At 42.0% G+C, this 24,850-nt stretch overlaps 1 protein-coding gene and 1 non-coding gene across 2 annotated transcripts in view; one reads left to right on the forward strand and one right to left on the reverse strand.

Moving 5' to 3' along the window:
- IGF2BP3 (insulin like growth factor 2 mRNA binding protein 3) overlaps window positions 1-24,850 on the forward strand; it is a 154,828-nt gene that overhangs the window by 50,675 nt on the left and 79,303 nt on the right. Inside the window, exon 3 of the mRNA XM_001098422.5 lies at window positions 1,639-1,687. Coding sequence (XP_001098422.1) covers window positions 1,639-1,687 — 49 coding nt within the window. The remainder of the gene's footprint in view (window positions 1-1,638; window positions 1,688-24,850) is intronic.
- Window positions 22,819-22,889, reverse strand: LOC114677253 (small nucleolar RNA SNORD65). The gene has a single exon (XR_003728542.1). It is a non-coding gene; the product is annotated as a small nucleolar RNA SNORD65 (small nucleolar RNA).

The raw sequence follows: 24,850 nt of genomic DNA on the forward strand, positions 1-24,850 counted from the left end.
CCCAGACGAGTGCCGTGGCGCGATCTCGGCTCATTGCAAGCTCCGCCTCCCGGGTTCACGCCATACTCCTGCCTCAGCCTCCTAGTAGCTGGGACTACAGGCGCCCGCCACCACGCCCGGCTAATTTTTTGTATTTTTAGTAGAGACAGGGTTTCACCGTGTTAGCCAGAATGGTCTCGATCTCCTGACCTCGTGATCCGCCCGCCTCGGCCTCCCAAAGTGCTGGGATTACAGGCGTGAGCCACTGCGCCCGGCCGCCTGTCCTATAGTTCTAATTGTAGAAGTTAAGTAATTTATTTCACTTGAGATGTCAGGCTCAGTTGCTAGTTTTTGTTTTATTTTGTTTTTAATAGCTAGTTGACTAAATTCTTCCTCCTTCAAAGGAGGTGACTGACATGTGACTTCTATAGTATGGTCTCATACAATTAACATACAGTTGTGTTATTTGCATCACCCTCTTCCCTTATACGTCTGTATATACATGTTTGGGGGGCATTTGAACTAAGGTGCTGATTCTTCACATTTTCTGTACTGTGCACTACTTTCACAGTCTGAAACCTCTGGATCTCTTCTTATGTTTCAGGATGTCTTATTTTTTATTTTTTTGAGACGGAGTCTCCCTCTGTTGCCCAGGCTGCAGTGCCGTGATGCGATCTCGGCTTACCGCAACCTCCGCTTCCCAGGTTCAAGAGATTCTCCTGCCTCAGCCTCTGGAGTAGCTGGGACTACAGGCACCTGCCACCATGCCCGGCTACTTTTTTGTAATTTTAGTAGAGACGGGGTTTCACCACGTGACCAGTCTGGTCCCAAACTCCAGACCTCGAGTAATGCACCTGCCTCAGCCACCCAAAGTGTTGGGATTACAGGCATGAGCCACTGTGCCCGGCCTTAGGATGTCTTAAAATGCATAAAATACATAGGATTGTAAAGGAAGCCAATTATTTTCAAATGTAGTTAGCAGAATGTTAAAACTCAGTGATAGGTGCTTAATATAATAAGTAACAAGTTCTAGCAACACATCTAAGTTTCACAGTAATGAGTGTAGATGATATTTAAAGATCTTCAACAGTCTAATGTGGTATGAAAATATCTGATTTATGTTGATGTCAAAATTACAAGTACTGTAATTCTGTGGTTTAGTGCCAGCATTCATAATTGAAGGACGTGTTAAATTTTAGTTAGGGGATAGTGAAGATAAATGTGTAATTTCCTCCCACCCACACCTCATTTTTATTTCCCTGAGTTTTATCCATGGACTCCTTAGCTGTGACGGTCAGAGTAAGATCACCTGGACTGAGGCCTTGTTTGTGTCCTGGGATGCCTAATTTGAAGCTAAAGGATTTGAACTTAGAATGTAGTCATCAGATAAGTGTGTTTTAAACATTCTGTCTACCAATTTTAGTGACTTTTAAAATAAGTCATAACAGTCCAATAAATACTGGATCTCCAAATGGTCTCTGCATTTTATGACTTTGCTTCTTTGCTTTTCCTTCTTGGGCTGTATTTTCTTAATAGATATTGGTTTGTAATTAATATAGAGTTAATATTTTAAGTAATTTCTAAACTTCCGTGTTGGCTATTATTGTCTTGCTTTTATGTTTTTTTTTTCTTTTAAAAAACATTTTAATTCTTCTGCAGGATTCGGAAACTTCAGATACGAAATATCCCGCCTCACTTACAGTGGGAGGTAAGAATTTCTTTATTTAAAATTAAGATCTAAGTATGGAAACCTATTGCTGTTAGTTTTTTCAAAGCTTTTTCTCCTTTCTTCAACTCTTGGGTGTGCTAGAACATAAAATTCTTCTCTTATGACCTATGTCTTAGTGTGGGATTTTCTTCATAAGGGCACAGTGTATCTTTTAAAAATCTGCTCTTTGGCATAAGAAACCAAAAATTGAAATATATTCTTGGGTAACTAGGTAATCTTTCTCATTCAGTCCCTTCCCAAAAGGATTTTGTTGATTTCAGTTCTTTCTGATGAATTTGCCAATTGTATTTAAACATGAAGCTCCTATCTTGGCAAAGTTTTAAAACAACAAATACCTGCTACTTTGTGCTTTTATCTTAAGATGTTATTCTGCTTCCTTTTGCTCAGATGGTGGCACTGCACTGATTGTGTAATGTGCACAAACACAAACTATTTAGCACAATTGAATAGCCTGTGTCAGCAATTTCCAAAGCATAATAATGATGTCATGGTGAGAATTTGAGACACCTGTAGTTGAAGGGATAAAATAAAATGTCTTTTGATTCTTCAGACAATGGAACCTGAAAGTTCTTAAAACTCACCTTGGAGAGGGTGGTGCAGAGAAACTGCTTAGCTTTTATGTATTTCTAATATAAGAAAAACAAGAGTAACTAGTTAAGTGTGTTTTACACTGGTCTTCTGTTTGGTTAAAAGGTTACTTTGGTGGGAAGTTGATCTAAGTCTGATTCTCCAAGGTTTCTCAGTCACAGGTGATTTGTGCTGAGAATATTTATCTTCAAAACAATATTATTGAGATTAAGTTTTGCAGGAAGGGGTTGGTTTTTGGTATATGCTGAATATATTGCAAGTTATATAATGCATTAAAAATATACTTTATAGATGGAATTGGTGGGTTATAAGATTAAACTTTTTTTTTTATATGTTCCTGTTTTAGATTAACATTTGTTTAGGGAATTCGGTAGCTTGGGGGATAGGTCCTCAAGTGTTGTAATAGCAAGATTATTAGTTTGATCCCCTTATTTTAAGATGAGCCATATTAAATATGATTTAAAATGTAATTCAATATGATTTTTTTGTTCAGGAGCTACATCTAGTGTAATGTAGCTTTCTATGAAATAGCCAAATGGTAGAAACCAAGTTTAAGTAAATTATTAGAGTACTAGCATATCTGCTATGGGCAGAGTTTCCTTTTAATTCATTCATAATCTCTTCAAATTTAGAGAATTTAGCCTTTAGTTTACTGCATTTTCCCTCATTCTGGGTATTTGCCATATCTAACTTTTCTTAATTTTTGTATTTCACTTTACTCTCCTTACTGTCCTTTGGGATAGTGTCAAGTTTTAGTGGGTTATCTCTGTTTTCAAATGAGCAAATATGGGCACGCAAGATAAAATTAAGAGCACACACTGAATCGTAAGATGCTTGGCTAGACTTTGGAATTCTTCACCTTTGACTCCCTTTAAAAATTTAATGATTGTTTACATATTGATCAACAAAAACAATTTTATTGAGAGGAATAAGATGAGCTGCTGTTGTTAGGTGTTTTTTTTCCTTAAAGACTTGAGGGAACACTATTTCCTTTTCGAGAAGGGTCACTTTGTATGGTTTGTTTGTTTGTTTGTTTGTTTGTTTTTGAGATGGAGTTTTGTTCTTGTTGCCCAGGCTGGAGTGGAATGGTGCAATCTAGGCTCACTGCAACCTCCGCCTCCCAGGTTCAAGGGATTCTCCTGCTCAGCCTCCTGAGTAGCTGGGATTACAGGCATCCACCAACCACGCCTGGCTACTTTTTTGTAATTTTAGTAGAGATGGGATTTCACCATGTTGGTCAGGCAGGTCTCAAACTCCTGACCTCAGGTGATCCACCTGCCTCAGCCTCCCAAAGTGCTGGGGTTACAGGCATGAGCCATTGTACCCAGCCTGTATATGTTTTATTTATTCACGCTGGATATGCCGCTTGTTCTGTGCCAAAGCCTTATTATAAACAGTGATAATTTTGCAGTTCCGGACAACTTTTATAATGGAAGATTAGGCTTTCAGTCCCTAATTAATCTTAGAATCACTGAAAGTGGAATGAGCAGACATTATGTGCCTTCTACTTTGATGCAGTAGAATATACATGTCACCACAGAGAAAATAGTCTTATCTAAATAGGTTCAACTGGCTTCAGTCTTAATCTAACTTTGAGTTTACAAGAAATACAGAAGATAGAGGGACAAATTAAATGATGCATCAAAGAAACAACTAGCCATGTCCTGAATATGGGATATTCCACAGGACAAATGCTACTGTTTTGCTAGAGGAGCAGTGGGATGAAAAAAGGGAAGAGGCCTGTTATGAGTAAGACTCAAGAGGATAACAAAAAAACCACTATAGTAAGTTCTTTGTGAGCAACGTAAATAGCCCTGTGAAGCAGCATGGAGCGCCTAAAAAAGCCTTATAGTTGTTATTTTATTTATTTATTTATTGTGCAGGAAATGGGGCAGCCTTGAGGTCAGACTTAGAATTATGTCCTAGCTCCACTGCTTTCTCATTGTGTGATCTGTGAACAGATCTCTGATCTGTTATGGGATCTCTGAACAGGTTTTTAAAATTCTTTGAGCCTCATTTTCCTCGTTCCTAACAAGGGTGATGATGGTGGCCCCCTCATTGGGTTGCTTTGAGCATTAAATAGGATTATGCATGCTAAAGCCTTTAAAACAGTGCTTGGTACATGTAAGTACACAATATGTTTTAGCTATGATATAATAAGAACAACAACAAATTCACCAGCTCTCAGCCTTCGGTTTTGTGCTTGTCTCAGTGAGATCCAGGCAGGAGCACAGATAATACCCTCGGTATTTCACCAGAGAGAATCATACAGGTGCTGAAAGGCGAAAGAGCAAAGGAGAATCCAGAGTAGTGACTGTAAGGAGCAGCCACGGCCTGAGGGCTGGAAGGCCAAACAGGAAGTTGAGGTTTTGGATCCTAGTAGAGACTTGGAGGGAAGAGCCCTGAGCACCTGAGACTCAGATTTCTGAGCAATGGCAGCTCCTTGACTGGGGCTGGCGCCTGGGATGGGGGGAAGAGAGAGGAGTTATAAATCTTGTTCTGAGTGTCCAGAGGAGCTAGAGGATGTAACCAACTGCTGATTCAGTGACGCCGGCTGATAGACAGGGACCTACGGATGCGGTGATGCCGACTGCCAGAGAGGGACCTGCGGATGCGGTGAAGCCGACTGAGGGACGGGACCTGCTGATGTGGTGATGTCGACTGATGGACGGGGACCTGGTGATGCGGTGATGCCGACTGATGGACGGGGACCTGGTGATGCGGTGATGCCGACTGATGGACGGGACCTGGTGGTGCGGTGACACCGACTGACGGACGGGACCTGGTGGTGCGGTGACGCCGACTGACGGACAGGACTTGCTGATGTGGTGAAGCCAGCTGACGGATGGGGACCTGCGGATGGGGTGATGCCGACTGATGGACGGGATCTGGTGGTACGGTAATACCAACCGAAGGACGGGACCTGGGGATGCGGTGATGCTGACTGATGGAGAGGGACTTGCGGATGCGGTGATGCCGACTGATGGACAGGGGCCTGCCGTTATGGGGATGCCCACTGACAGGGCCTGCTGATGTCGACTGATGGACGGGACCTGTGGGTGTGGGGATGCCGACTGACAGACGGGCAAGAGCATGTCGTCTCTACCCCGACTCCTGCTTTCTAGTACCTCTCTGGTGCCTTCTGTTGGCAGAAACTAGCAGGTAACAGCTGGCAGAGGAGAGATTAGAGTCCAGAGTCCTACACACAGCATCACAAAGCTGAGAAGTACATTTGGAACTAAGAGCTTATTTTTCTTTGTTTGCCCTAATGCCTCATATACCCTGTCTGATGGAACTGAGAGCTTAATATCAAGGTAAACTTCTATCCTTGAAGTGAAACAACCTCCTCCCCCAATTCTAGGAGTCATCTTGTAAGCTAGATTCTGTGAAGTCACTGAAGAGGTGACAGAATCTGGGACCACAGCAGAAACGCTCGTGACGTGGCGTTTTGTAAGATCTGTAACTGGAGTGTTACCTTTCTGTTACTGTTAGATCTTCATTATTTATGTTATCTGTATACCACCATATACTACTAAATGATCAGAAGGGGATTCCCCAAGTTCTCTGGGCAGCATATCTTACATGCTGTGTCAAGCAGGTTTAAACAGTTTCTAACCATTTAGTTTTAGATGATGATAAAGCACTTATGGGTAGGCGCTGGATTCTGCTAAATGTTTATGGCACATGGAGATACAGGGAGCCTTTTTTTTTTTTTTTTTTTTTTTTTTGAGACGGAGTCTTGCACTGTCACTCAGGCTGGAGTGCAGTGGCACGATCTTGGCTCACTGCAACCTCTGCCTCCCAGGTTCAAGCAATTCTCCTGCCTCAGCCTCCTGAGGAACTGGGACTACAGGCGCGCGCCACCATGCCCAGCTAATTTTTTGTATTTTTAGTAGAGACAGTGTTAGCCAGGATGGTCTCTATCTCTTGACCTTGTGATCTGCCTGCCTTCGCCTCCCGAAGTGCTGGGATTACAGGTGTGAGCCACCGCACCTGGCGGGAGACTAACTTTTTGAAGGACTCACTGCTAGAGAATTAGGTAGGTTTGTTTTCTCCCAAATATATGGAATATAGCAGAGAAATAAGAGAAAATGTTTTTTCATCCATCCGTCACTGTTTTGCCTGAGGTACCTGAAGAGTAGACTCAGTGTGACCAGAACTGGAAGGGCTCCTCCACAGAAACAGTCCCAGCAGACAACGATGTGGACATTCAGATGCCACAAGGGAGGTGTACATTAGGAAGAGGATTTGAGAGCCCTTCCTTGAGTGAAAAAGGGTAGGACTTTGGGAGAAAGTCCTAGTGGAGTATTTGACGTTAAACACCTTTAGATATTTTTTCTTTTGCCTACTCAATTTCTCAAGTGGGCTCCATTTTCTAAATTTAAGGAATGTCTTGTTGTTGTTTTGTTTTAGAGACGGAGTCTTGCTCTGTCACCGAGGCTGGAGTACAGTGATGCGATCTTGGCTCACTGCAACCTCCTCCTCCTTGGTTCAAGCAATTCTCCTTCCTTAGCCTCCTGAGTAGCTGGGAATACAGGTGCCTGCCACCACACACGGCTGATTTTTATATTTTTAGTAGAGACAGGGTTTCACCATGTTGACCAGGCTGGTCTGGAATTCCTGACCTCAAGTGATCTGTTCACCTCAGCCTCCCAAAGTGCTGGGATTACAGGCATGAGCCACCACACCCGGCAGGAATGTCTTTTTGTATGTAAAAAATACATAATAAATGGGGCCAGTTGTGGTGACTCACGCCTGTAATCCTAGCACTTTGGGAGGCCAAGGCAGGTGGGTCCCTTGAGGTCAGGAGATCAAGACCAGCCTAGCCAACATGGAGAAAACCCCATCTTTACTAAAAATACAGAAATTAGCTGGGTGTGGTGGCACAGGCTTGTAATTCCAGCTACTCAAGAGGTTGAGTCAGGAGAACCTCTTGAACCCGGGAGGTGGAGGTTGCAGTGAGCCAAGATCGCATCACTGCACTCTAGCCTAGGTAACAGAGTGAGACTCTGTCTCAAAAAAAAAAAAAACAAAAAAAAGGCCAGAGTCTTAAGGAAATGATTTCTCAGTTTCTCCAAATGTTATTTTCTTATTTCTTTCTGTCCAGTCAAAAGAATCAAAACTCCTAATAAGTACCCAAAAAATGCCCAGGCCGGGCATGGTGGCTCATGCCTGTAATCTCAGCATTTGGGAGGCCAAGGCAGGCAGATCACGAGGTCAGGAGATCGAGACCATCCTGGCTAACACAGTGAAACCCCGTCTCTACTAAAAATACAAAAAAAATTAGGTGGGCGTGGTGGCGGGCGCCTGTAGTCCCAGCTACTGGGGAGGCTGAGGCTGGAGAATGGCGTGAACCCAGAGGGCGGAACTTACAGTGAGTGGAAATTGCGCCACTGCACTGCAGCTTGGGCAACAGTGAGACTCTGTCTAAAAAAAAAAATGCCCAAAGCTGGGGTTACCTTCCCTGAAGTGAAGCATATAAGACCTTATGTAAAGGAAGACATTAAGTAAATGAATTGGTCCTAGAGGAAAGGGCAGGCAAGGTTGTCATTCTGGGGGCTGATGAGGAAGGTGAAACAATATTTCCCCATGTTTACTGTGTGGGGAAACAGCCTGTGCTACAGTTAGTCACCTGCATCACCAGGTTCTATATGCTGGTGGGGCCCCCACATCGCTCATGACTGGAATGACTGTTTTCCGAGCAAAGATTTGAATATGTGGTCTGACAGGTACTTATGGGGAATACATACTTTAAAATCACAGTCTTGCTAGAAAATTCAGAACGTTTCTTGGTTTTACTTCAACACTTGCATATTTGATTTTTTTCCTGGACTTAATTGATCTGGGAAGATGAATATTAAGTGAGTCTCTGGTCAAAGAAGGGAAACCAAGTATTCCTTATTTAGAAGAAACAAGTAGGCCTGGTGTGGTGGCTCAGGCCTGCAATCCCAGCACTTTCGGAGACTGAGGCAGGCAAATCACTTGAGGCCAAGAGTTCGAGACCAGCCTGGCCAACATGGCAAAACCCTATCTCTGCTATAAATACAAAAATTAGCCAGGCATGGTAGCACATGCCTGTAATCTTAGCTACTCAGGAGGCCGAGGCACAAAAATTGCTTGAGCCTAGGATGCATAGGTTGCAGTGAGCTGAGACTGTGCCACTGTACTTCTGGGAAACAGGTGAGACTCTGCTTAAAAAAAAAAAAAGAAAAGAAAAAAGAAATAAGTGGGAAAGTAGTGATGCCATGTTATCTAGTCTGGAGGAAAAACAAAACAATACTATAGTTAACATAAAATAGCTCAGAGAGACCCCACTGTAAGCCTTGGATGAAGGTGTGCTGAGAAGTGGAAAGCTGTCTTGAGGTTTGTGGGGAGGTGGATGACTTCCTGGGGAATAGAGTGGGCAGGGGCCACGGAGTGAGTTAGGTGACATCCCTGCTGGATGTTGGCATCTTTAAAGGCAGGAGCTGTCATTCATCTTCTGTCCAACTGCTGATTGTTTTTGGTGCTGTGTTAGGTGCTACTTGGTCCATATGGATACAGGAATGAATGTCAAATAGAAATGAGCAGCATTTTATTTATTTTTTGAGACAGCATTTCACACTTGTTGCCCAGGCTGGAGTGCAATGGGCGTGATCTCGGCTCACTACAGTCTCCACCTCCTGGATTCAAACCATTCTCCTGCCTCAGCCTCCTGAGTAGCTGGGATTACAGGCGTGTGCCACCATGCCCGGATAATTTTTGCATTTTTAGTAGAGACAGGGTTTCACCATGTTGACCAGGCTGGTCTTGAACTCCTGACCTCAGGTGATCCCCCCACTTCTTCGGCCTCCCAAAGTGCTGGGATTACAGGTGTGAGTCACTACGCCTGGCTGAGAAGCATTTTAAGTGTAATTGGATGTAAAGCTAACACCGTGAGGTGCTTTAACTCAACAGAGGAAAACATCTGTAGAAACAGTGATGTTGAGATTTTCCATGAGCGAGCAAGAAGCAGCAATGGGAGTCAGAAATGTTAAATAGAAATAACCAATTTAAAGGTTGCCTTTATAGCAGACAGCTTGGAGTTCTAAATAAATAGCAGATGAACTGCGTGTTCTCAGTAGATGCCTTTCTTCTTCTTAGTGGCCTGACTTTGAGCACTTGGCCAGTAAGTGGCTGACACTAGGCACTTACGTGCTGGGCACTGAATTAACATGTTTTAATCTTCACAGCAGTCCCATGTCCCCACTGTACAGGTAAGGCAGTGGTGGTACAGAGAGGTGAAGTAGCTTCTCCAGGATCATGCAGCTGGAAAGTGTTAGTGTCTAGTGTCGATCAGGTTGCTTTAACAGAAAACTTCCTCCCAAAGGGTTGTTTCTGTTTCTTCCAGTATCATTTGGTTTCAACATGCCTCTGAAAAGCTTGACAGTGAAGCCAGTAGAAACTGAATCCTCCCCAGGTCTGGAAGTAAAGTATGGTTACGAGTGATGAATGAACTTCCTTGGGGAAGTTATTAGTAAAGTTCTCTGTTTAAAGAACTGTGGACAGTAGAGTTCTTCATGCATGGCTGCTCTGGGATGGGCCAAACTTCACATCATTAGAAGTAATCTGGTGATGGGTGTGCAGGGGGAATACCAGAGTTCCCTACAACTAGTATGTATGAATGGTATATGAGGCAAGCATTTCTCACCCGACCCTGCTCCCTCCATGTTTACTCCATGTCCTTTGCGCTGTGCTGCCTGGACTTTTGTCCTGCGCTTCTATAGTTTTTCTGGATATGATCATCTTAAAGGTCGTCATGCCCTTTATCAGTTGATTGAGACAGAATCTTGACTTACCGCCCAGGCTGGAGTGCAGTGGCGCAATCACAGCTCACTGCAGCCTCGACTTCCCAGGCTCAGGTGATTTTCCCATCTCAGTCTCTCGAGTAGCTGGGACTACAGGTGTGCACCACCACACCTGGCTATTTTTTTTTCTTTTTATTTTATTTTATTTTATTTTATTTTATTTTATTTTTGAGACAAAGTCTGGCTCTGTCGCCCAGGCTGGAGTGCAGTGGTGCAATCTGGGCTCACTACAAGCTCCGCCTCCCGGGTTCACGCCATTCTCCTGCCTCAGCCTTTCAAATAGCTGGGACTACAGGCGCCCACCACCACACCCTGCTAATTTTTTTTTTTGTATTTTTAGTAGGAACGGGGTTTCACCATGTTCGCCAGGATGGTCTCGATCTCCTGACCTTGTGATCCTCCCGCCTCGGCCTCCCAAAGTGCTGGGATTACAGGTGTGAGCCACTGTGCCCGGCCTTTTTTTTTTTTTTTTTCTTTCGTATCTTTATTTTTTTTTTAATTTTTGAGATGGAGTGTTGCTCTGTCAGCCAGACTGGAGTGCAATGGTGCGATCTCGGCTCACTGCAACCTTCGCCTCCCGGGTTCAAGCGATTCTCGTGTCTCAGCCTCCTAAGTAGCTGGGATTACAGGCGCCCACCACTATGCCTGGCTAATTTTTGTATTTTTAGTAAAGACGGGGTTTCACCATGTTGGCCAGGCTGGTCTCAAACTCCTGACCTCAGGTGATCAGTCCATTTTGGCCTCCCAAAGTGCTGGGATTAGAGGCTTGAGCCACTGCACTTGACCAAAAGTTTTAAATTTTAATGAAGTTCAGTGTATTCATTTCTGCCAGTCTCATTTTATGAATAGTATTTTTGGTGTCCTGTCTAAAAACATTTTGCCTAAATCAAAGTTATGAAGGTTTTCTCCTGTTGTCTTAAACCTATGGTGCATTTTGAGTTAATTTTTATGTAATGTATGATTCACAGGCCGTGGTTTTATTTTTTGCATGTAAATGTTTCATTCTAATACCATAAATTGAAAATATTGTTCATTTTCCATTGAATTGCCCTCACACTTTTGTTACAAATCAATTGACCATATTTGGGTGGGTCTGTTTCTGGACTCTTTTCTCCCATTAATTTATATGTCTGTCCCTTTGCTACTACACTTTCTTGGTTACTGTGGCTTTATATTGTCAGTCTTAAAATGGAATAGTATTACTCCTTCAACTTTATTATTTTTCAGAATCGTGGCTATTGTCATTACTTTGCTTTTCCATATGTATTTTAGAACCAGTAAGTCTATACACAAAAATTCAGTTGGGATTTTTATTGGGATTGTAATAAGTTAAAAAAAAACCCTTTTGGAATAATTATCAACTTTACTAAGTTGTCTTCTTATGACTGGCTTATTTCACTTAGTATGCTATTCACCCGTGTTGTAGCACAGGGGTCCCTAACCCCCAGGCCTCAGACTGGTATACCGTCTGTGGCCTGTTAGAAACTGGGCTGTACCACAGGAAGTGAGTGGTAAGTGAGCGAGCATTACTGCCTAAGCTTTGCCTCCTGACAGATCAGTGGTGGCATTAGATTCTCATAGGAATGCATACCCTATTGTGAACTGCACATGTTGAGGGATCTAGGTTGCTCACTCCTTAGGAGAATTGAATGCCTGATGATCTGAGGTGGAAAAGTTCCATCCTGAAACCATCCCCCTAACCCCACTCTCTGTCCCTGGAAAAATTGTCTTCCATGAAACCAGTCCCTGGTGTGAAAATGGTTGGGGACCACTGTTGTAGTATGTGTCAGAATTTTCTTTTGAAAGCTAAGTAGTATTCCTTTATATGCGAATTTTACATTTTGTTTATTCTTCTGTCCATGGGTGTATGGGTTGCTTCCACCTTTTGGCTATTGTGTTCAATGCCTCTGTGAATGTAGGTGAACAAATATCTCTTTGAGATTCTGCTTTCAGTTCTTTTTTTGTTTGTTTGTTTTTTGTTTTTTGTTTTTTGAGACGGAGTCTCGCTCTGTCGCCCAGGCTGGAGTGCAGTGGCGCGATCTCGGCTCACTGCAAGCTCCGCCTCCTGGGTTTACGCCATTCTCCTGCCTCAGCCTCCTGAGTAGCTGGGACTAGGGGCGCCCGCCACCGCGCCCGGCTAATTTTTTGTATTTTTTTTTAGTAGAGATGGGGTTTCACCGTGGTCTCGATCTCCTGACCTTGTGATCCGCCCGCCTCGGCCTCCCAAAGTGCTGGGATTACAGGCGTGAGCCACCGCGCCCGGCTCTGCTTTCAGTTCTTTTGGGTATGTTCCTAGAAGTAGGATTGCTGGATGTTATAGCAATTCTTCTTTTCCTGTCCTTGAATAAACCAGTGAAAAAGATGTTACAGCAATTATATTTTTAATTATTTCAGGAATTGCCATACTGTTTTCCATAGCAGCTGTACCGTTTTACATTTCTACCAACAATGTCCAAGTGTGTCCTAATTTCTCCACATCCACTCCAACACTTGTTATTTTGGTTTTTTTTTTTCCCTATACAGTAGGTGAATATTATTTTTTAAGTTTTGACTTCTACTTGTTTTTAGTATGTAGAAATATTTTAAATTTTGTGTGTTGACCTTATATCCTTTGGCATTGCTAAACTTACTAGTTCTGAAAGTTTGTTTTTTATTTTTTAATAGATTGCTTGGGATTTTCTACTTAGACAATTATGTATTCAAATAGGCATAGTTTTATTTCTTCCTTTATAGTCTGTGTGCCTTTTCTTTTATTGCTGTAATGTACTGTCTAGGACCTCTAATGAGAGTCAACATCCTTACCCGTCCTCAATTTTTGTGAGAAAACACTGTCTTTCATCATTACGTAAAATGTTAGCTATGGGTTTTTTGTAGATACTCTTTATCAGGTTGAAGACATTGCCTTCTGTTTCTAGTTTGTTGACAATCTATATGATGAGTGAATGTTGGATTGTTTCAAATGCTTTTTTTGCATAAATTGACATTATCATGTAGTTTCTGGGCTGTAAATGAATTACATTGACTTTTTACCCCTACAAATGTTGAACCAACCCTGCATTCCTATGATAAACTCCACTTTATTGTGGTATTTTATTCTTTTAAGATATTGCTTGGTTTAATTTGCTAACTTTTTTGTTGAGGACTTATTGTGTCTCTGCTCATGAGGGATATTGGTCTGTAGTGTTTTTGTTTTTGTTTTTGTTTGGATTGTCATTGATTTTGTTATCAGGGTAGCAGCCTTAAAATGTGTTGGGAAATCATGCTTATGTTTTCTGGAAGTGATTGTGCTGAATTGGTGTTCTTTAATTGTTTGATACAATTCACCTGTGAAACCACTTGAACAATTTCTCTCAGAGGTTTTTTGTTGTTGTTGTTGTTTGAGATGGTGTTTTGCTCTTGTTGCCCAGGCTGGAGTGAATGGCCCAATCTCGGCTCACCACAACCTCCGCCTCCTGGGTTCAAGTGATTCTCCTGCCTTGGCCTCCCAAGTAGCTGGGATTACAGACATGTGCCACCATGCCCAGCTAATTGTTGCATTTTTAGTAGAGACAGGTTTCTCCATGTTGGTCAGGCTGGTCTTGAACTCCTGACCTCAGGTGATCCATTTGCCTCAGCCTCCCAAAGTGCTGGGATTACAGTCGTGAGCCACCAGTTCCCCCCGCCCCATTTTTTATGCTCAAATGCAATATCTTCAGTAATTATAGTGTTCTTCAGGTTATTTCATCTTGGGTCGTTTGTAGTGTTCAAAGAATTGGTTAATTTATCCAAGTTGTTTATTTTTTTTTCTTTTCCTTTTTTTAAAATAACTTTACATCATCATGGACAAGTTATGTAAAGCTTTGTAGTATTCCCTTATCCTTTAATGTCTGTAGGGTCGCTAGTGATATCTCTACTTTTTAATTCTGATACTAGTAATTTTTGTGTTCTCTCACAATCTTCATCAGCCTTGCAGAGGTTTATCCGTTTGATTGATTTCTGATAACATGGTGATGTTGAAGCTGAATGAGCTCCTGTGTCTCTATGGTTTTGAGAGGTGAAGCCAGCTGGGCTTCTGGGTCAGGAGGGGACTTGGAAAACTTTTCTGTCTAGCTAAAGGGTTGTAAACACACCAATCAGCACTCTGTCTATCTAAAGGTTTGTAAATGCACCAATCAGCACTCTGTAAAAACGCACCAATCAGTGCTCTGTAAAATGGACCAATCAGCAGGATGTGGGTGGGGCCAAATAAGGGAATAAAAGCTGGCCACTTGGGCCAACAGCAGCAACCAGCTTGGGTCCCGTTTCTAAGTTGTGGAAGTTTTGTTCTTTGGCTGTTCGCAATAAGTCTTGCTGCTGCAGTCTTGGGTCCGCCCTACCTTTAAGAGCCGTGACACTCACTGCGAAGGTCTGCGGCTTCACTCCTGAATTCAGAGAGACCAGGAACCCACCGGGAGGAACAAACAAATCCTGATGCGCCACCTTTAAGAGCTGTAACACTCACTGCAAAGGTCTGCGGCTTCACTCCTGAAGTCAGCAAGACCACGAACCCACCGGAAGGAAGAAACTCTGGACACATCTGAACATCTGAAGGAACAAACTCCAGACAACCATCTTTAAGAACTGTAACACTCACCACAAGGGTCCGCATCTTCATTCTTGAAGTTAGCAAGACCAAGAACCCACTGGAAGGAACCAATTGCGGACACGATTAGTATTTTGTTTCCCTGAGGCTTCCCTTTTTGATTCTCTAATCAGAAAAGCAAGGGCCTTAGATACGTTGCGTGGCTGTGCACTTCTGTAACTGTATACGTGTCCAGGGCTAACGAGAGGCAAACAGAAGGAAAAGAAGCAAACAGGTTCAACCCATCCCTTTGGAACTATAGCTTCTTAGCTCCGTTGGTGTTTTAGATCAGTGGTCCCCAACCTTTTTGGCACCAGGAACTGATTTGGTAGAAGATAATTTTTCCATGGTGGGGGAAGGGGAGTGGTTTCAGGATAGAAACTGTTCTACCTCAGATCATCAGGCATTGGTTAGAATCTCTTAAGGAGTATGCAACCTGGATCCATTGCGTGCGCAGTTCACAATAGGGTATGCACGCCTATGAGAATCTAATGCTGCTGCCGCTGATCTGACAGCAGGCGGGGTTCAGGCAGTTAGGCCTGCTCACCTTCTCTCACCTCCTGCTGTGCGCCCCGTTCCCCTTTCTTGCTTCTCCAGCCCAAACTACAAGGCTTCTCCTGAGATCTGTCTGTGTGCACTAACTTGCAGGTTTTTTGCTGCTGAATCTAGGCTGGGGCATAGCAGAGAAAAAAAAAAGAAGCAAATCACGTCAGCTTCTATAGTACTATGGAGTTCCCAATCTGTTTGCTATCTTTGAGTCTTCAAATTATTGTTTGATACTTTCGGTCCAGATTTTATAACTGCTTTCAGTGGGAGAAACAAGGTGGGTTGTGCCTGTTGAAATTTGTGTGGATCTAGAACCTGGAGCTAAAGTTTAAGTTGTTTCTTTGAATATTGTTTTTTGGTGCCTTTTAAATTTAGAAAGAGGTGAATTTGAATCTTTTATTTTTCAAGAACGGAGTAACTGCTCACAAGTAATTTGCTTTTAAATTTATTCTTGTAGATAACCTTTGGTTGAATTAAGACTGAAACAGGACTTTACCATCTTAAAAGAAATGCGTATTCAATTTTTTCCATGTGACTCAGCACTAGAGATGTGTATGCAGTGCTCATCATTTTAAATTTAAGTATATAAAAACCTTCACTTGTTCTTTTCCTATCTTTCTACCTCCAGTTTTAATGAACAAGATATACAAGGTTAAGACTGGGGAGGGCAAAGTCTCCTGGTAGGGTTTTAGAACAGTAAACCAATTGGGAATGACAGGGCACTATTGATGCTGTTCCTAATTTTATTATCAGCAACCTGAAAGGCAAGGATTGCCTCAGTACTAAGGCCCCCCCGCCTACCTGCCGTATTTTGATTTCCTGAATGGCCTACTTTGTCTTATTCAAAACACAATATTACTATTCAGTAATTATTATTCAGTATTACTTTCCATGTGGGGATGAGAAAGGCAATAATTTACTGCAGTCTTTCCTAGATGTGTATTGTATATATTCACAAATACCTTTCCTTAGTTTTCTATTCCAATCTGGTAGACAAAGGTGGTGCTCAGTAAGTTAAGTGTTGGTTGAATTGAGGGTGTATGATGCTTTTCAGAGCTTGACTATCAACCCAGATAGAGATTTCTGTGTTCATCTTGCTAGATTTTTTTTCTTGTTTTGTATCCACTACCCCTAGACTCTCACATGTGTCCAGGTATTTATACAAAGATTGAAATTGTTTGATTAGCTTACTCTGGCTAATGATAATGACTGATATTTCAGATTTCTTTTTAAAAGAAGGCCTATATTTGATTTGTCTATCTTTCACTCATTTTTATGACTACTCTCATATTCTTAGCTCATTTCCTTCTCTTTAGTACTCTGCCTTTGCATTTTAGATTAACTTAATATCACACATGTGGGTTGTGCTGATTATGAGCAGAGCAATATGCGAACCTCTTTTTTTCCATTTAATTTTTTCGAGACTCTGTCACCCAGGCTGGAGTGAGGTGGCACGATCACTACTCACTGCAGCCTTAAACTCCTCCTGGGCTCAAGCAATCCTACTGCTTCAGCCTCCCGAGTTGCTAGGACAACAGGCACATACGTCACCATGCTCCATTAATTTAAAAAAAAAAAAAAAAAATTTTTTTTTTTTTTTAAACAAACGGAGTCTTGCCCAGGCTGGTCTCAAAATCCTGGGCTTAAGTAATCCTCCTGCCTTGACCTCCCGAAGTGTTGGGATTTTAATCGTAAGCCACCGTGCCTGGCCAAGTACCTCTCTAGATGGATTCTCGTTCTTGTTATATTCTTAGAACCACCCCTAGATATAGGAAGGGAATAGGGCTATTCTTATTTTTAAAAACAAACAAAAAAAAGTAATTGGGAAATGGAAAAACTTGCCAAGGTCTTGCAGCTACCATTGGCTAAATTGGGATTTAAACTAGGCAGAACCTCCTTTTTTACCTGCTACTGTATCTAAACTGTATATACTTCTGTCATCTCAAACGTGGAAATAAGGATGACTTCTAATATCTTCTGCAAGTTCACCTACACATTTATGACTTAGCACCGATTTCATCAGTGTTTTTATTGAGATCTATAATTTCCTCCTATGTAATGTCCCAATTACAATCCTAAGTGAAATTCACAGAAAATATAACCCACTTATATATGTATATAATTTAAAAATCAATATAATGTCCTAGTAGTACCAGAAAGGTGACATAAAAATTATTTATACAAAAAAAGTTTAGTACGTAAATACTTAGGCATGATCAGAGTTTAGGTATAATGAAATGGCCAAGTGCTTGTACCATATGTAGAATAATCCTCAGTGGACCAATACTGGTGTTGAGACAGGAATAATATGCAGGCAATGCAAAAGTTGTGTGCTCTCAGTTTAGTGGTTTTCTACAGTGATAAGCAGACCAAAATATAATAGTATCTTGATTTACATGATACAGTTTTGGAAGATACAGTATATATGAAAACTGAGCAATAAATATTTTGTCAGGTTATAGGGACAGATAAATGGGTTTCCTCTGTATCTGAATATCAAGGACCTTCAAAGGCTGTGCAGGACATGAGGCCACCTCTCTTTATTGTGTGAAGCTGTACTGCACACTTCAGGATGTGTGACATAGCTGGTCTGTGCCTATCAAATATTAGTAAAGGACCCTTTTCCTAACCCCAAAAGATCCATAGATTTCTAAAACCACTTCCTTAAGGGGTGAAGGTTTCTCCATTAAGAATTACTTTACTAAATCATTCGTTCCTCAGCTGTGTTGAACGACCAGTTATTTTTAAATTTCTAATTGATCACTGACTTCTTTGTAAAATACAATGAAAATAAATTATTACAATGAAATTTTAATGTCAGCCAACAGACAAGCTGATTTTTATTATCAGATTCAACAGACATAAAATTGTCAGTCTGCTATAAAAATTTGTAAATGCTTAATCTCCACTTGTAAGTTTGTCTTGTCATGATGTGGTCTCTCTCTTAATCTCACTCTGCTTTCTCTCCCCTCAGTCACCCAAAATGATGGTATGTTCCTAAAATACTTTCCCATGGAAGGTGTAAGTTCCCCCTTCTTGACCAAATGCTCAAATGTTTTACTCTCATCACCTCCTTTGTTTTGCACAAGTATCACTTTCTATAAAAATTATCATTTAATGATGGAAATGAACTTAACTGCCTTTACCATCAGCAGTCCCTTTTTATCTATGATAGAAATTTGCAAAGTAGTTTAACAGGCGTAACTCAAGTTGTTTATTTCTTCTTAGCTTTTTATACTTAAGGATAGAAAGTCATGCAGTACAAATGTGCAAAAGTTCTGCAAAGTATATGTTACTTTTGCTAATCACATATAGGTAAATCCATCTTAGATGATCTGATTTCTAATACAACTTAACTCTAAAAGTCTAAAAATATCTCTGAGCTATGTATTAAGCAGGTGGTTTTGGACTTAGACTGCATTTTTCTTTTTTCCCTTTTTTTTTTTTTTTTTTTTTGAGACAGTCTTGTTGTTTCGCCCAGGCTGGAGCGCAGTGGCGCAATCTCAGCTCGTTGCAGCCTCTGCCTCCTGGGTTCAAGCGATTCTCCTGCCTCAGCCTCCCGAGTAGCTGGGACTTCAGGCACGCACCCCCATGCCTGGCTAATTTTCGTAATTTTAGTAGAGATGGGGTTTTGCCATGTTGGCCAGGCTGGTCTTGAATTGCTGACCTCAAGACCTCAGGTGATCCACCCGTCTTGGCCAACCAAATTGCTGGGATTACAGGCTTTACAGGCTTCAGCCGCCGTGCCCAGCCTAAACTGCATTTTGCTTCATACTAACCGCTAGGGAAGCAGTGACATTTTTGGAGATGAGCCTTGTTCTATCACCCAGACTGGAGTGCAGTGGTGCAGTCTTGCTCACCGCAACCTTTACCTCCCGGGTTCAAGCGATTCTCCTGCCTCAGCCTCCCAAGTAGCTGGGATTACAGGTGCCCGCCACCACACCCAGCTAATTTTTGTAGTTTCAGTAGAGACAGAGTTTCACCATGCTGGCCAGGCTGGTCTTGAACTCCTGACCTCAGGTGATCCACCTGCCTTGGCCTCCCAAAGTGCTGAAATTACAGGTGTGAGCCACCGCGCCCGGCATAGTAGTGACTTTTCAAACCTTAATTTCAGAAGACTTCCTGCTGTATTTTTTGTACTGTGAGTTTGAATGATGGAAGACAATTCCTATAACAAGGCAGGAAGGGTCCTGGATAATCAGACTCCTGGTAGTTCATGCTGGTGTTGCTGATGGTGAACCCCCTCAGCAGGGGCCCTGCAACTGTTTCTCTGGTGGGTCTGTGTGAAGGCAAGTACTGCTGGGAAGGGGGCCTACTACTTGGGCACAGTGACTGAATCTTAAATATGATTGGTGTCCTTACTTTTGGTTACTCTGTAGCAGCAGAAAAGTTACAATTTTTAAATGGAGACCATTTCTTCAATCATGGTTTAACAATCAGGGTTTTGGGCTGGGCGCGGTGGCTCACGCCTGTAATTCCAGCACTTTGGGAGGCTGAGGCAGGCGGGTCACTTGAGGTCAGGAGTTTGAGACCAACCTGGGCAACATGGTGAAACCCCTGTCTCTACTAAAAATACAAAAATTAGCCTTGTGTAGTAGCACGTGCTTGTAATCCCAGCTACTCGGGAGGCTGAGGCACGTGAATTACTTGAACCCAGGAGGCAGATATTGCAGTGGGCCAAGATCGTGCCTCTGCACTCCAGCCTAAGCGACAGTGAGGCTCCATCTCAAAAAAGTAGGGTTTTGACAGCATCTTAAATACTTCTGCTCCTCCAGCTGACTCATTTTACACACAGTCATTATGCTGCGATGCATATGGTTGGCTTTGGTGCGTGCTTGTGTAAGTATTTATGGTTGGATCCATGCTCAGTCATGAGGTGGCTTTTGAAGTTGTTCTTGTGTGAAATGGAAATTCTTGGGCATCTAGGTATTTCTTAATTTTTAGTGGGTGTAACAAGTACAGCCAGATTAGATTGAAGGATGTGATCTTATCACGTGCTTTGCTTTCTGAGGCTGGGTCAGCCTTAGAATGGCCCCTTTTGGTTGCAATGTTGGTGTGGCAGACAGTACTTAGGCTATGAAGAACCTCTGATAGCATTGTCCTCAAAATGTTACCTTGGAGGAGCAGGACAAGATCAGCTGTGGCTCTCTCAGTTCAAAACCACCTGCTTATTATACAGCTTTAGAGATACTACTTTTAATGGCAAAAACTCCATTTACTTTTGTACCAACCTAATATTTTGTGTTAGACTTTCACAGAGTTGAATTGCATTAGAAATCAGATCATGTTAGATGCATTTGCCTATTTGTGATCAGCAAAAAGTAATATAATACTTTGGAGAACTCTTTTAATACATGATTTACTATCCTGGAGAAACAAGATAGGGGAAACACAAATGTTACTTTAGGTGCTCAGCTCCTGTGTGCCTCTCAGATGTACTGCTTAGAAAACATGTTTAAGGATGCACACTTTTTATACCATGTGTCCCTTATCTACTAACCAAGGACCTGGTGTGGCATTGAACTAAAGATATGACAACTTGTTCCAGTGTTGGGGGAAAAAAAAACTGGCTCATACGGCTCAGTGGGAGATGGCGTAGAAATGTGATTTCTTCCTTAGGAATTTTAAAGTGACTTTTTAAACCCTGTACTTTGGGAGTTTTCAAACATAAACACATTGAGAAAATAGTATACTGAACCCCCCATCTGCTGACCTTAATAATAGTCAGCATTCTGCTTTTGTTTTATCAATATTGCTTCACTTTTTTTAGGTGGAGGAGAGGTAGATTCTTTTAGAGCAATTTCATATGACTGGTGGTATAGAAAATTTACCTGCTAACATAAAATAAGAATAGGTATATTAGTTTCCTATGCTGCTGTAACAAATTAATCACAAACTTGGTGGTTTAAAGCAGCAGAAATTAATTTTTGTTTTAGAAGCCAAGAGTCTGAAATCAGTCTCAGTGGGTTAAAGTCAAGGTTGTCATGAGAACTGGCTCCCTCTGGAAGTCTTAGGGGAGAATCCATTTGCTTGCCTTTCCCAGGACCTAGTGCCTGGCTGTGGTCGTTGGCTTTCATGGTTTCCTCTTTCAAAGTATACCACTTCAGCCTCTGCTTCTGTCCTCATATTGCCTTCTCTCTGACTTTCCGTCCTCTCTTGCCCCTTTTGCAAGGATCCATGATTACATCAGGCTCAACCAGGTAATCCCATATAATATCTCCACTTCAAGATACTTAATTATACCTGTAATGTCCCTTTTGCCATATAAGGTACCATTCGTAGATTTTAAGCATTAGGAGGTAGATATATTTGGGACCATTATTCAATTTACCACCAGTGTAGTCAGCACTCAAGTGTCAAATAAATGGTTATAGGACCACAACCTTGAGAGTGGGGACTATAAATACTCAGTGGTGAAATACATTAAGATAAAGTTCTTCAGTACCTAGAGAGATTTCTATGCAGAATACATTTTATCATTTCACGTAGGGGATGCAGCATTCCTATTATGAGATGACAAGATAGAAGGAGGCATGTATTGGTGTAAGGCCAGTTAGTAGCTGGTGCCTTTGAGACCTGAGAGGAAATGGCAGCAGTTCAACATCAGAGCCCAGACGGTGCTAGTTCATAGCTCCTGTCTCAGGCTTGACCCTGGCAGTTGACAACACGATGCTCTCCTGGGCCTTAGGCCATTCCGTCACCCTCCCTGAGCTGTGGAGCTGAGCTCCTTCCCTGTCCTTGCTTCTGCCTCTTCTTAGAAGCCTTTTTGAATTTATCATAGTGCCTACTATGTGCTGGAGGAGAATCTGCTGCACAAGACAACTTTGATGTCTTATCCAAGTCTGCTCTGGACTCGCAAAAAAACAGATTCCTCCTAGCTCTGGTTTTCACTAAATGTTTCCGAGGTCTTGGTTATTCTCCACATAAACCTGGAGACACACTTTTCATTAAAATATAAGGCAGAGGTATGAGGTTTCTGGGTCTGAACCTCAAGCCCCAGAATAGTCGAATGGAAAGATGGGGTAGAGACTTTGAGGGCAACTTCTTCTGGCTATGAGACTTTGGGTAAAAGTGACAATCATACAGAGTCCCTTTCCCATCTGTGAAAATGGGATTAACAAAAAAAAGTCGTTTCAGGGTCAGTGTGAGAACCAGCAAATAAGACAAGTGCCTCGCCCTGCTGCACTGTGAATTGACTTTTCTTGGAGGCATTTGTCCTTTGGCTGAAATTCACATGCTGTGTGCTCCAGTACTATGAAGTACTTTACTTCTTCAACCCCATCCTTCTCTTAGCTTCAGGGCTTTTTGCATAAGTTTTCTTTGCCAAGAATCCATTTGCTCGCTCTCTCTTTTTTTTTTTTTCCCCCAACAGTCTTATTTTGTTCTGGATCCTTTCCATCTTTCTTGATTCTCACCAATTATTTAGCCCTCAATTTAGACGTCATTCCTGCCACTCTTGGATTAGACATCTCTCCTGTGTTTCTCCCATACTTAACACTGTGGTAGCACTTAGCATGTAGGCTTGCATTCTCTCATGTATATGTTTTTTTCTTCAGAAAACTAGGTTTATTGCTACACGATCTGCCAGTAATTCCAGCTATTTTGGGTGATTTCATTATTTGACTTAGCATTTTGTGTGTGTGTGTGTGTGCGCGTGTGTAAGTGTGTAAATACATATTTTAAAACTCAGAGTCTTCTCTGTTGTCCAGTGCAGTGTGAGATCATAGCTCACTGCTGCATCAATTTCCTGGGCTAAAGCAATCCTCCCTCCTTTGCCTCCCAAAGTTCCGGGCCTATAGGTGTGTACCCCTCCCTGCCCCCTATCCCCAAGCCAGCACTTTATATTTAATTGTCTTCTGATTTGTGTTTATTTCCCCCACCAGAGCTAAGGTGGGTAGGGCTCTGTCCTCCCATGTTATCAAAGACCCAGAACAATGGCTGGTGTGGACTTGCTGGTCAGGATTCACTCAACGTGTATTGGTTGGGAATTTTTTCAACTCTGTAATGGGTTATTCGGTTTAAAAAAATAATAACTCACTGGATTTTTTTGTGTAGGGGTGGGGTGGGGGGGTGGGTATAAGAAAATAGGATATAAATTTGTTGTTTCAGGTCACTGAGGTTTGTATTTTTTGTTATTATTATTATTATTTTTTTTGAGATGGAGTCTCCCTCTGTCACCCAGGCTGGAGTGCAGAGGCGTGATCTTGGCTCACTGCAGCCTCTGCCTCCCAGGTTCAAGCAGTTCTCCTGCCTCAGTCCCCCGAATAGCTGGGAGTACAGGTACCTGCCACCACGCCCAGCTAATTATTGTATTTTCAGTAGAGACAGGGTTTCACCACTATGGCCAGGCGGGTCACGAACTCCTGACCTCAAGTGATTCATCCGCTGCAGCCTACCAAAGTGCTAGGATTACAGGTGTGAGTTACTGTGCCCAGCCTCTTGGTTTTTCCGTTAATTATTTTTTTCTTTTTTGGAGGGTAGAGATGGGGTCTCGCCATATTGCCCAGGCTGGTCTCAAATTCCTGGACTCAAGCTATCCTCCTGCCTCAGCCTCCCAAAGGGCTAGGATTGTAGGCGTTAACCACTGCACTTGGCCCCAGGTCATTGAGTTTTATTGATGCAGAAATCACTGAAGTTCTTAAAAAATGTTTTTGTTTGTTATTTCTTTGTGTTATTTTTTATTTTTTGGTGGTGGCAAATGGAAATCTTGGTGCCAGCTATGATCCCTTCACTAGCAGGGATCAGATGTTTTGGAAAGTATGTTGCAGGTGTTTTATCTTGATCTGGTTACTTGTTTTAAATAGTTCAGGTTGTTTTGGTTAGGCTTTCTAATAGCAGTTGATCATAATATTCAGCTTTCTATTTTGGGGGAAGTTCAGTTTCTTATTAAAAAAATGTTAAGAAAAACCTCAGACATTTAGTGTTGAAAAAATGAGTCACAAAGAAGTCAGAAGCATCAGTGAGGGATGCTCCTTATGGCTGTGAAATTGAGCAGGCTGTGCCCCCAGATGCCAGCCTCATTAGGGTGGATTAATGCTAAGCTCCTCTGAGCTTACACCCATCATTACTTCATGTTCTCCTTTCTCAGCAAATCTGATGCCCATCAATTCTGAGCATGTTCTGTGCACTTGCAGTATCCAGTATTGTTTACCACTGCTTGAAGTTGCCCAGCTGAACAAATATTTCTGACTTCAGATAATTTACATGATATCTTTCCCATGAAAGACATGACTTCATCGTGTTAATTTCTTTCTTGCTTAACTAAACACGAGCAAACCTTTTGTCACAGCTTTGTTTTTGTATGGTAGGAATTTTATTCTGACGTGCTGTTTAATTAATGTTTAAAAAGAGCATCTTTGCTTATATGCTCCCCTTGGCTACTAGAGACAGCTTTGTAGCGCATGATGGAGCCTGCATAATTTCTCACTGACCGCGTTTGCCTTGGTGTTGTCTTCTACTGAGTTTAAGGGTCACCTCTACTATATATTTTTAGAATATTTAACTTCACCACTAACTTCATATCAATTTATTTTCAATCTTAATTTTTCCTGGCCTTATTTTTCTCTCATGGTTTTTTGTTGT

The sequence above is a fragment of the Macaca mulatta genome, chromosome 3 (genome assembly GCF_049350105.2).
Source record: "Macaca mulatta isolate MMU2019108-1 chromosome 3, T2T-MMU8v2.0, whole genome shotgun sequence".
Classification (NCBI taxonomy): Eukaryota; Metazoa; Chordata; class Mammalia; order Primates; family Cercopithecidae; genus Macaca; species Macaca mulatta.